Source organism: Pristiophorus japonicus, chromosome 15 (assembly GCF_044704955.1).
Source record: "Pristiophorus japonicus isolate sPriJap1 chromosome 15, sPriJap1.hap1, whole genome shotgun sequence".
NCBI classification, from domain to species: Eukaryota; Metazoa; Chordata; class Chondrichthyes; family Pristiophoridae; genus Pristiophorus; species Pristiophorus japonicus.
This window is the reverse complement of record NC_091991.1, coordinates 70,150,413-70,163,254: the sequence shown is the minus strand read 5'-3', so window position 1 is coordinate 70,163,254 and position 12,842 is coordinate 70,150,413. Positions and strand designations below refer to the sequence as shown.

At 44.1% G+C, this 12,842-nt stretch overlaps 1 protein-coding gene across 8 annotated transcripts in view; it reads left to right on the top strand.

Annotated features, from left to right (window-relative positions):
* cadps2 (Ca++-dependent secretion activator 2) overlaps positions 1 to 12,842 on the top strand; it is an 863,559-nt gene that overhangs the window by 429,960 nt on the left and 420,757 nt on the right. For all 8 annotated transcript variants that reach the window (XM_070900583.1, XM_070900582.1, XM_070900585.1 and 5 more), the window contains 2 exons: positions 3,395 to 3,631; positions 11,105 to 11,226. In XM_070900583.1, the coding sequence (XP_070756684.1) occupies positions 3,395 to 3,631; positions 11,105 to 11,226 (359 nt within the window). The remainder of the gene's footprint in view (positions 1 to 3,394; positions 3,632 to 11,104; positions 11,227 to 12,842) is intronic.

Below are 12,842 nucleotides of genomic sequence, written 5' to 3'. Positions count from 1 at the left end.
AAACATTACATCCTTCAAAACCGTTTATAATATGTGATGGTGTCAGTTGTGAAAAGCTAATCGGGCTGATTTTCATCCCTTTTGCACGTGGGCATGCGTATTTCACACGGTGGGTTGGTGGGGCGGGGTGGGGTGGGGGGGGTATAAATAGCTCTTCCACTTCATTTTACTCCCTAACACGGGAGCAGTGCTCATTCTGAAGTAACTCAGCAGAAATTGGCCCTGGACCCTGTCTCCAGCAGCCCTCTGATTGGAGGATTTGAGTGAGGCAACAGAGGCCAAGATAAGAACATAAAAAATAGGAGCAGGAGTCGGCCATTTGGCCCCTCAAGCCTGCTCCACCATTCAATAAGATCATGGCTGATCTGATCTTGGCCTCAACTCCACTTATCTGCCCGCTCCCCATAGCCCTTTATTCCCTTATCGTTCAAAAATCTATCTATCTCCACCTTAAATAGATTCAATGACCCAGCCTCCACAACTCTCTGGGGTAGAGAATTCCAAAGATTCACGACCCACTGAGAGAAGAAATTCCTCCTCATTTCCGTTTTAAATGGGCAACCCCTTATTCTGAAACTATGCCCCCAGTTCTAAATTCCCCCATGAGGGGAAACATCCTCTCCACATCTACCATGTCAAACCCCCTCAGAATCTTATACCTTTCATCATTCTTCTAAACTCTAATGAGTATAGCCCCAACCTGCTCATACTTTTTCCATAAGACAACCCCTTCATCTCCAGAATCAACCTTGTGAACCTTCTCTGAACTGCCTCCAATGCAAGTACATCAATCCTTAAATAAGGAGACCAAAACTGTAAGCAGGACTCCAGGTGTAGCAGGACATCCCTACTTTTATACTCCATCCCCCTTGCAATAAATTGCAATAAATACCAATATTCCATTTGCCTTCCTAATTACTTGCTGTACCTGCATGCTAACTTTTTGTGTTTCATGTACAAAGACCCCCAGATCCCTCTGTACTGCAGCATTTTGTAATCTCTTGCCATTTAAATAATTATTTTATTTTTCCTACCAAAGTGGATAACCTCATATTTTCCCACATTATACTCCATCTGCCAAATTTTTACCCACTTACTTCTTTGCATACTCCTCACAACTTACTTTCCCACCTCTCTTTGTATCATCAGCAAATTTGGCAACATTACACTCGGTCCCTTCATCCAAATCATTAATATAGATTGTAAATAGTTGAGGACCCAGCACCGATCACTGCGGCAGCCCACTAGTCAATGTTTGCCAACCGGAAAATGACCCATTTATCCCTACTCTCTGTTTTCTGTTAATCAATCCTCTATCCATGCTAATATATTACCGCCAATCCCATGAGCTCTTATCTTGTGCAGTAACCTTGTATATGGCACCTTATCGAATGACTTCTGGAAATCCAAATACATAACATCTACTGGGCCCCCTTTAGCCACCCTGCTCATTGCATCCTCAAAGAACTCCAGCAAATTTGTCAAACATGATTTCCCTTTCATAAAACCATGCTGACTCTGCTTGACTGTATTATGATTTTCTAACTGTCCTGCTACTACTTCCTTAATAATGGACTCCAGCATTTTCCCAATGACAGATGTTAGGCTAACTGGTCCATAGTTTCCAGCTTTCTGTCTCCCTCCTTTCTTAAATAGGGGTGTTACATTTGCAGTTTTCCAATCCGCTGGGACCTCTCCTGAATCCAGAGAATTTTGATAGGTTACAACCAGTGCATCCATTATCTCTGCAGTCACTTCTTTTGAAACTCTAGGATGCAGGTCAGCTTGTCCAGGAGACTTGTCCACCTTTCGCCCCATTTGTTTGCCTACTACTTTTTCTCTAGTGATGTGATTGTTTTAAGTCCCCCGCCCCGCCCCCCCCCCCCCACCACCACCAATAGCCCCTTCATTATCAATTATTGGGATGCTTTTAGTGTCTTCTACTGTGAAGACCAATATAAAATATTTGTTCAAAGTCTCTGCCATTTCCCTGTTTCCCATTATTAATTCCCCATCTCATCCTCTAAGGGACCAGCGTTTACTTTAGCTGCTCTCTTTTTATATACTTGTAGAAGCTCTTACTGTCTGTTTTTATATTTCTTGCTAGTTTACTCTCATAAATTATCTTCTCTCTCTTTATCATTTTTTTAGTTGTCCTTTGCTGGTTTCTAAAAATTTTGCAATCCTCTGGCCTGTCACTGTTCTTCGCAAATTGTATGCCTTTGTTTTCAATTTGATACCATCCTTTACTTCCTTAGTTAGCCACGATCCACGATGGTTCATCCTTCTCTTAGAGTCTTTCTTTCTCCCTGGAATATATCTTTGCTGAGAGTTGTCAAATATCTCCTTAAATGTCTGCCACTGCTTATCTTCTATCTTCCCAATCTGCTTTAGCCAACTCTGCCTTCATACCTTTCTAATTGCCTTTATTTAAGTTCAGAACACTAGTTTGAGACCTAGTGTTCTCACCCTCAAACTGAATTTGAAATTCTACCATGCTCTTCCCAAAAGGATCCTTTACGATGAGATCATTAATTAATCTTAAGGCAAGTCCTTTTTTCTATCTGGGGGAGTGGGACTGGCATCAGCGCTGGTGGCCTCAAGTAGGTTTGCCAACTCTAGTTGGACGTATTCCTGGAGATTTTATCATACAATCTTTTGCCTCCAACCTCCCTGTCCCCAAGCTCCCACCATTGACACATCCATCCTCACAGTGCATCATCTTCTCACGCCAATTGGGAAGTGAATAGATTCTTCGTTATCCGTTGGATGATTCTTGACACTCAGTGAAACAACCGTTTTTTCCCATCTCCAATATTTTTATAATTAATAAGCAAAAGTGTTCAAAGAAATGTTTTAATTTTAAAACACTATTTATTTTTAATTCCCCTATGATGTTTCTCCCTGGTTACTCATAGCAGTGTCCTGGAGATTCATCTTTAATTCCTGGTGACTCCCTATCAATCCTGGAAGATTGGCAATCCTTGTCCCACAGCCAGTGGTCATTACTGATGTGACAGGCCTCTCGGGACTGCAATAGTGGTTCCATTTTTGTCCAATTTCCAGGCACAGGATCCTCCCCAAGAACAAGCCTGTGTCGAGGATACATTGGGCTTAGAGTAATAAATTGAAGCTACAAATAAGGGCTATATTCAGGCCAGATTAGACCGAGTGCACTACAGGTACGTTTCTGACAAGCACCCAACCAGAAGAGGAGGTGGGGTTGGGTAAACTGGCCCAACTATCTTTGTTTATATTGGTAATCCATGCAACAATAGCTATACTTTCACAGTACCTCACTGAGAATGTCAGCTGCTCATCACTATCTGTCAGTGGCACCCTGATGTGTGTTGCATCTAGATTTGTTCTTCTTCTATTCTCAATGTTTTCAAAGGAGCGAAAATTTCTAAAGTTTGTCCAGAAGGATATGGAAAACATGTACATAGAGGAGCTGAAATCTTCTGTCAATCTGCTCATGGCGAACCTGGAAAGCCTACCAGTGGCAAAAGGAGGCCCAGAATTTAAACTTCAGAAGCTGAAGCGGTCCCAGAATTCCTCCTTTTTGGACATTGGAGATGAAAATGAAATTCAGCTCTCAAAATCAGATGTTGTGCTGTCATTCACACTAGAGGTGAGTTAATTGTGTAGCCCATGGGAATTCATATGCCATTGCAATTTTTAATTCGCTGCTGCCAAATTGTTAAATGATTTGTTATCATGTTGACATTTATAGAAAAACAAGAATGAATGTGTTCTCTTCAGAGATCCTGATACATAACCCGCTGACAGCTGCATTTGAATAGTGCTGAGAGAAAAGAGACAAATGTGATTCTTGATTTGGTTTTAAATGGTCGCAAGTGAATCAACTTACCAGTCACGATTCAGTTCTCTTTAAATAGAACCACGGATTTGATATTTTGGGTACTAATTTGATAGTCAAACCATCAGAAGCTACAGAATTGAGAGTATGAAGAACGGAAGTGCCATTTTTAACCCAGCAGAAGGTGATCTTCCAGAGGTTGAATTGAGAAGAATTGTCAGGAATATAAAAGGGGGAATGTCATCAATTGCAAAGATTATTTAACTGTGCAATTCTTCATCAACCAGTATTGACACACTTGCATTCAAGCAGGATTTGCTGGATAGTGGTACTGAGGCCTTTTGTTGTATCCTTACTGCTGCCCTGCTAAGGTCAGCACAGACAAGGGTTCGATAAAGTGAGAGAGGGTCTTCAGCCTCCATCGCTTCTCACAGTGCTGTAGTGCAATCATTGCATTGCAATCTCTTCATGCCCTTCATTGGGCCAATAAACTTCTTCAAAGATTTTATCAATGACATTACATGGTACAGTCTGAAAAACTCTTGTGTAGATTTTGTTTTCCCACCGGAAGTGTGGCGAAATAGGACTTCCACCCAGCAATATGACCCCATAGTCGCCCCGTCCTATTTTCCTGGGGCAGAGCTAGTTTGATATGCATGACTTGCTTACTGTTATTAAGAGGGAGGGAAGTGCTGTGCTATTGCAGTGTATAAAAAGGCAGATGGTCATCTCTAGGAGGCAGAGACAGCACAGAGAAACCTGCATATGTCTGAAGGAGGAGCAGCTGCAAGTGTGGCAGTTCTGGGCAGAACCCCACATTTTTGGATGCCTTAGTAGACATCCCCATGGCAGGAATAAAGGCAGTGACTTCTCGGGCCTGAGGAGAAGGAGCCCAATAAAAAATGTTTGTATGGGTCATTGCATGACTTCGGAGGGAGATCTCCCTCTTGCTTGTGTTCATGCTCTTTTGCTATGGGCAGTCTTCTCTAGCAACCAGAGTACAAGAAGTGAGAAGGTCCGATTGTCGTAGTGACATCCATCGGTGGCCAAATGTCACTATGCAGGCCAGACTGACTGTTCTTGCTTGCTGCATTAGGATTCTTCTGGTTTGAATGCACTTACACTTCCTGGTATAAAGGTTGGCTGTGCAAATTGGATCTTGCTGTATAATGGGCATCCTTGATGAGCAGTGAAAATATTTTAACATAGTTTGGAAAGATCATCTGCAAGTGCCATACCTGCTTAGTACACTGCATTAATGGAAGGTAATGTTTTTTTTCCTCGTATCTTGGCTGACCTGATAAGGTCATTAAGTGTCTTTCTACATTGTCACCAAGTACACAGGATATTGTTCATAGCGTTGACACTAGAGTACACCACCTCCCATTCACCCTGGACCATTCTTCTTTGGGGGGGGCGGGAGGGAGGATGTCCTCAGCAGACAGGCTCCCAGTCGCAGGTGTTTTCCCAGCAAGGAGTTTCTGCAAATCATTCAAATGATGTAGGCCCTGGAATGACATGCAGGATCAGCATGCAAGGCTTTGGATGGGTGTCCATCCAATTTCCTGTTTGGCATGCACCCAATTAAAAGATATAGGAAACTATTTCCTCCTCCTGTGCATGAAGTTGGCAAGCGGTCGTCGTGTGACTCACTGACCTCAAATATTTGCGGTTGACGAGCCAGCACTTTATACCGATACAGGATCACCGGTGAAGCAGGTAGCAGCTATAATCTTTCCCATTTCCTCCACGCTCTGCAACTGTTTCAGTGGCCTCAGGTTCTATTATAGTAATCGGAGTAGGTTTTATCGCAGAAATTTATCCTTGCTCTTTCGAGGAATCAACTACAGTGAAGAACAATTTATAGAAAATTGGAGCTTGAAGAGGAATTAGTCAAAAAAAACATAGAAAATCTTCAGCTGGTGTCAGTCAGCTCTGGTCTCATTTTAGATAACGCACGTGTATCTACTTTTAGACAGCTGCCCCCTCACGCAGATGTTAATGATACTGTGGAGCAATACACTGTTCTGCTCTGTCAAGAAAAGGTTAGTGGCCGGAGTGAAAAACAGAGGCAAGAAATTAAAAGGAATAAACAGCAATAGAAACTGGAGGGGCAACAAATCCTGGTAAAACTGGTTTCCCAAGAATTGTGACATTAGAATCAAGAATTCTTAAGCTGCGGATAAAAAAAATCACCCATTGTAAATGTTGGGCCGCTGCCCCGATTTGATCTTTCACTCGCAATCAGTCGGAAGAGAAATATATACATAAGGGCAGGTGATGCAGCCTTTGCGCAGTACTTTCAGTGCCAGCATTCTTCAGGTGCTAGCTTTGGCAATAGCATAAGGCCAACTCATTTTGATTCACTTTCTGGTGTTCCTGGATGCAACGCTCATGATGCTTCTGAAGTGCCAGGATGAGAAGTTCAGCGGCCAGCTGCTGGTGAAGGGCTGCTGGATGCCCATTCATGATGATTTCTTGGCAGGGGTTTTGTATGTGTGTTTGTGTGTTGGGGGGGTAGGGGGGCACCATGTTTGCATACTGGGCAGGGCTGCCAGGGATTTGGGGCTGGATTTTTGGCTTTGATGTTTTTGGGGCGGTAATGGTGGTGGGGCGGGAAAGTTTGCGCCCGGGAACAGTTTGCGCCTCAGTACGTAACATTAGGAAGCTGGGCCCTGAGTCAGGTGTCGCAGCACTAAAGGAGGCGTTGTACACCTTTCTTGGCTGCTAGTATTGGAAACTCCCGAGCTAAAGAGCCGGGCCGAGAGCATTCCAAGAGAGACCGGGGAGGGGAGGGGGGGGTAACTAAAAAAGAAAGCCACAAAAACATTCCCAAAACATTGCCCACGCCACCACAACACAAAAAAAATTATGACAAAACAATCACACCTGCGTTAGGTGTCCATTACCTACCTCTCCGCTGTTGGTATCATTGCACTGCCTGATTTCCCAGGCATTCACTGCAGGGCACGCTGTGGGACATACGGGTCGGGCAAGAGTCAAAATTCGCGCCGGTGTCATAATCAGGGGCGTTGCACGCCAGCACAGCTCTTCCTGGCGGTGCTGCTCCAAACTGTCGCAAAACAAGACCCAAGGGTCGCTGTGGGACACTGGAGGATGACCATCTGCCCAGAACACCTCATTGCCGCCGCTCCGGGGCGAAAAAGGGAGCAGGGAGGAGACAAAAATCTGCCCCTTTGACTTTTTTACTAGAGTGTGCTCAGGCATATTTTAGGGCAGCCACACAATTTGACTATTATTTTGGGGGACCTAATGAGGCTTATACACAGATTTATGGGCCCAAATTTCCACAACCCCTTTTTCTGGCGCACTCTCCCCGAGATGTGCCGACTTTGTGCGCTCAAAACAGCGGCAAAAAACTTACTAACGATTCTGGCTGCTCTGCTGTGTGTCCCGGGTCCTGGCGTGGCGTTTCTCGTGGAGTGGGGGGCAGAGCTACAGCCCTGCGCCGAAAACAGTGCCGGCAGCTGCGTGCATGCGCAGTGGAGTCTGCGCAGTAGCTCCTTGCCCTCCCAGTGCGTCCTGCAGGCTGTGAGCCGGACCCGATGCTCGCCGCCCCTATCCCTGGCCGAAGGGATGACCCGATGTTCGCCGCCCCTTTCCCGGGTCGAGTGGCCTGCCGCACAGGCCGGCTACTGCCTTCCCGCGGTGAGGACTACAAGAAAGAGGTTGGTGCGGGGAGACTTTTGATCGAGGGGGGAAGGGGAGGAGGAGAGTTTCTTTAAATGATTTAGAAAATGTCTCTGTCAATGGCACAATGCAACTGGCTGTTAAAAGGTGAAAATGACCAGAGAAAACATTCCATAGGTTTGGTCTCTCAGTACCAGCAAATATCTGGTCGTGGCTTTTATTTTGGTAGTAATTATGACTTCGGTTAATTTTTTAAAAATCCCACCAATTCTTAGTGAACAACTGCATGAATAACCGTAGATACCCTGTTGGGAACATTCCATCAGCACCCACGGGTGCATTATTGGGGAGTAACTGCATGGGCACCCTCAGGTACCTTGCGCAAGTGACCATTGTTCATAGCCCTGCTAGCAAAATATTTGATTCATAAATGGTTTTATGAAACCCTCTGTCTTTTGATATTAGTGATATTGAAAAGTGCATATTTTATGAAGCTTTATATAGTGGAATGTGTAAAAAGTTACAGTATAAAATCTGTATTAGTTGTTGTGAAGGTGTTTAGTGCTTTGCAAGGTCCTCTGTGCTTCCCTTCCCCCCCCCCCCCACCATCTCTGGCTACCTGCGCTGATTTCTTAACTCTCCGCAAGGGTTTTCTGTGCGGCCACAAGTGGCCACATATGTTGGCCTAAGTTAGTTTGGAGCAACTATTAGCTGTCCAAACTGGCTTAATTGGCCAAAATGGCTGGTAACGCCCCCTTTTGAAAAAAAAAACTAAACTAAACAAAATCCTAACTAACTCACTTACACTGGCGCAAATTAAATGTGCAGAATGGGGATTTTTAAGATACTCCAGAAAAATCAAGTTGCTCCAAAAAAAACGGAGCAACTCCTGGGCAAATTTGGGCCCAAGTCACTCACCTACAGTGGCCTGTGCTGCACACCCTGTGCACGTTGCAAATCTCCATACCTGATTTCTCGGCGGCGAGCACCCAGTGTGTTGGGTGCTCACCATCAGTCCCATTTTGTGCATAAGTGATTTCAAATTTGAACTCATACTTAAATATATAATTTAATTGAAGGAACTAGTATTTGATATTTGGCAGAAGCAACATTTCTGCTGTTTAATTTTCTTTGACAAGGTGTACATAAACCTGAGGTCATCCAAAACTCTGCTGCCCATGTCCTAACTCGCACCAAGTCCCGTTCACCCATCACCCCTGAGCTCGCTGATCTACATTGGCTCCCGGTTAATCAACGCCTCGATTTTAAAATTCTTATCCTTGTTTTCAAATCTCTCCATGGCCTCGCCCCTCCCTATCACTATAATCTCCTCCAGCCCCACAACCCTCCAAGATATCTGCGGTCATCCACTTCTGCCCTGTTGAGCATCCCCGATTTTAATCACTCCACCATTGGTGGCCATGGCTTCTGTTGCCTAGGCCCCAAGCTCTGAAATTCCCTCCCTAAACCTCCGCCTCTCAATCCTCTGTTTCCTCCTTTAAGATGCTCCTTAAAACCTATCTCTTCTGCCCTAATATCTCCTTATGTGGCTCAGTGTCAAATTTCGTTTTATAATGCTCCTATGAAGCACCTTGGGACGTTTTACTGTGTTAAGGTGCTATATAAATACAAGTTGTTGCTGTATTTCCATCTGAGATCACTTTTACAAATTAAAAATCAAGCTATGCCTCTGGGAATGAATTTGTTGAGCAGCTGAGTAATTAGCTGTACCCAATCTTCTCCCCCTCCAGAGCAGTTGATATTTGAAATAGATGCCTAACTAATGCAGGTAATGCTTTGCCTATCAGTACGTTTCAGAGCAGCATGAATATCACGTTATGAATGACATTGAGGGATATCATGATAAGTACAGATAGCGACATGTGCCTCATGAAATTTGATGGCTCCTAAGCTGCTGGGACCATGCAAATGTCAATGCCAAGGAAGAAATGTAAACAGAAAATGCTGGAATTACTCAGAAGGTCAGGCATGCAGCCTCTGTGGAGTGAGAAACATCATTAATGTTTCAGGTCGATGACGTTTCGAGTCGATGACCCTTCGTCAGAACTGGAAAAAGTTAGAGATTTAACAGGTGTTTAAGCAAGTGTAGGGGCAGGGACCGGAGGGAGGGGAGGAAAGAACAAAAGGGAAGGTCTGTGATAGGGTGGAAGGCAGAAGAGATTAAGAGACAAAGGGATGATGATGATGCAAGGCAAAAGGAGATGGTAATGGGGCAAGTTAAGAAACAAAAGATATCTAGATAGTGTGTTAATGGAAATGGCAGAATCATCAACAGCTGCCATGGGAAAGAGAAAAAAAGAGAAGAAAAAAATAATAGGGGCAGGGGTTATGGTCTGAAATTGTTGAATTCGATGTTGAGTCCAGAAGGCTGTAAATTGCCTAAATGAAAAATGAGATGCTGTTCCTCGAGCTTGCGTTGAGCTTCATTGGAACAGTGTAGGAGGCCGAGGATAGAGAGATCAGCAGTGGAGCGGAGAATTAAAGTGACAGGTGACCGGTAGCTCGGGGTCATGCTTACGGATTGAATGGCGGTGTTCTTCAAAGCTGTCACCCAATCTGCGTTTGCTCTCCTCGATGTAGAGGAGACCACATCGTGGGCAGCGAATACAGTATACTAAATTGAAAGAAGTACAAGTAAATCGCTGTTTCACCTGGAAGGAGTGTTTGGGGCCCTGGAGGTAAAAAGGCAGGTATTATATCTCCTGCGCTTGTACGGGAAGGTGACATGGGAAAGGGAAGGGGTGTTGGGGGTGATTGAGGAATGGACCAGGGTGTCACGGAGGGAATGGTACCTATGGAATGCTGAAAGGGGAAGGGAGGGGAAGATGCGATTGGTGATGGGATCATGCTGGAGGTGGCGGAAATGGCGGAGGATGATCCGTTGAACGTGAAGGCTGGTGGGGTGAAAGGTGAGGACAAGGAGAACCCTATCATGGTTCTGGGAGGGAGGGGAAGGCGTGAACGCAGAAATGCAGGAAATAGAATGGACTTGGTCGAGGGCCATGGCAACCACAGTAGAGAGGAATCCTCGGTTGAGGAAAAAGGAAGACATATCGGAAGCACTAGTATGGAAGGTGGCGTCATCAGAACAGATCTGATGGAGACGGATAAACTGGGAGAATGGAATGGTATCCTTACAGGAAGCAGGGTGGGAGGAAGTGTAGTCCAGGTAGCTGTGGGAGTCAGTGGGCTTGTAGTGAATGTTTGTCAATAGGAAAAAAGCCGGTTTAGGATATGTGACATAGAATGCAAGGTTCAGTAGAAATTCTTTTAGGATACTTTTGTATTTCTGATTCGGCTCAAAGATAGCCCCACTCATCTACAGGCCTGTGCCCAGGCACTGCTGTGCCATTTTTACTGCACCTGTGTGCCACTGTTTTCCATTGGAGGTTCCTCCAGGAGAAAGAGGCCAGTGCTTTCTGTGCTTCTGTCCTCCAGCACCCCTAAAAGTCAAGTCCTGGGCACCATCCATGATGTGGACATTAACTCCTTCATATAATAATGTACACGTGTACTGTGCTTCAGCCAATGCCTGTCTTAAATTAGCACAAAACTGTACGTTTTCTAAGGTCTTACCTAGATGTCCCTGAAGCCACTTTATTGTATTTTTAGATTGTTATAATGGAAGTTCAAGGATTGAAATCAGTGGCCCCCAATCGTATTGTGTATTGCACAATGGAAGTGGAAGGTGGAGAAAAGCTTCAGACTGACCAGGCAGAAGCCTCAAGACCACAGTAAGTGATTCTATTTTGATCTTGCACACATGTTATGACTGTAGTGAATTCTGAACATCAACACCAACACAACCTTGGTACACAAATTCAGATTTAGTTCACATTTGGTGGTAGAATGCCAGTCGAGTTAGGCAAGGTTTATGGCTCGGTCATAAATGTTTATGTACCAATTGGAAACTGCGTACCATGATTTTGTTATCAACAAATGTTGCATCAATCTCAGTGCATTGTAGTCTCAAATGTCGCTTGCTTTGCTATAGTGAACCTACATGTTATAGTACTTAGAGAGTCAGCTGTGGCTCAGTGGTTAGCACTCTCACCTCTGAGTCAGAAAGTTGTGGGTTCAAGTCCCACTCCAGGGACTTGAGCACAAAAAATCTATGCTGACACTCCAATGCAGTGCTGAGGGAGTATTATACTATCAGAGGTGCCGTCTTTCAGATGAGATGCTAAACTGAGGCCCCATCTGCTCTTTCAGCTGGACATAAAAGATCCCAAGATATTATTTTGAAGAAGAGCAGAGGAGTTCTGGCCAATATTTAACCCTCAATCAACATAACGAAAACAGATTTCTGGTCATTATCACATTGCTGTTTGTGGGAGTTTGCTCAGTGCAAATCGGCAGCCGTGTTTCCTACATTATAACAGTGACTACACTTCAAAAGTACTTCATTGGCTGTAAAGAGCTTTGAGACATTCGGTGGTTGTGAAAGGCGCTATATAAATCCAAGTCTTTCTTTCTACTCACTCGATAAACTAGCCAAGCCTTTGGGAGGACAGCAATGTCGCAGGAAACACACATCTGCCAGTGATTGTGTGCATGATATTTGTGAGCTTCCTGAAAGAGAAATAAACCTGCAACAGGTGTGAAGAGGAGTCTTTCTTTTTATCTAACATATTCATAATGTATCACGGCATTTAAACCATGCAGCGATCTCTTTTAGGGTCTTATTATACCACCAGGAGAAAAGAGATCCCAAGGCTTTGAAAGCTCAGTGGATCAGTTTGTAATGCACACCAGTTGAACATACTGTGTTAGTCTCTGTTGAATAGAAACCAAACCACAGCAGAGATGTCAGCCGAATCATTTGGAGATTCAATATTAAATGTAAATTTACATTTTATGCCTATTCTTTATATAACTATAGCTTTTCAGAACGATGCAGTGTAAATATGACCGCTCTCTATCTCAATACACAAAACAAATCCAGCAAATGGGAAAGAAAAGAATGATGTAGGGGGACACTAATAAGTATTTACTTAATTGCTATTTTCATTAGTAGTCAGCTAGCAAAACAAACATCCTCCATTCTAGGTATTCAGTTATTTTGCTGGATGGGTTTTGCAAGGCTACATTTCATGAAACATTTTAATTGAGAAGACTAGGTGCAGTGCCAAGCTGCATTGTGCCAGGCACCATCAAGGTTGTAAAGAAGAGGAAAGATGATGAGGCAAATCAGAAAGCGAGTATGCAATGCTGCAGTTTAAAAATACATAACTTCGATTTGTTCAAGATAGGAAAGACTGAGGGAGGTGAGAAGGCCCACAGTTTGAAAGGCTGAGTCGGTATTGGAGGCGGTGGAATGAGACTTATTTCAACTCCTTGATGTTGCATA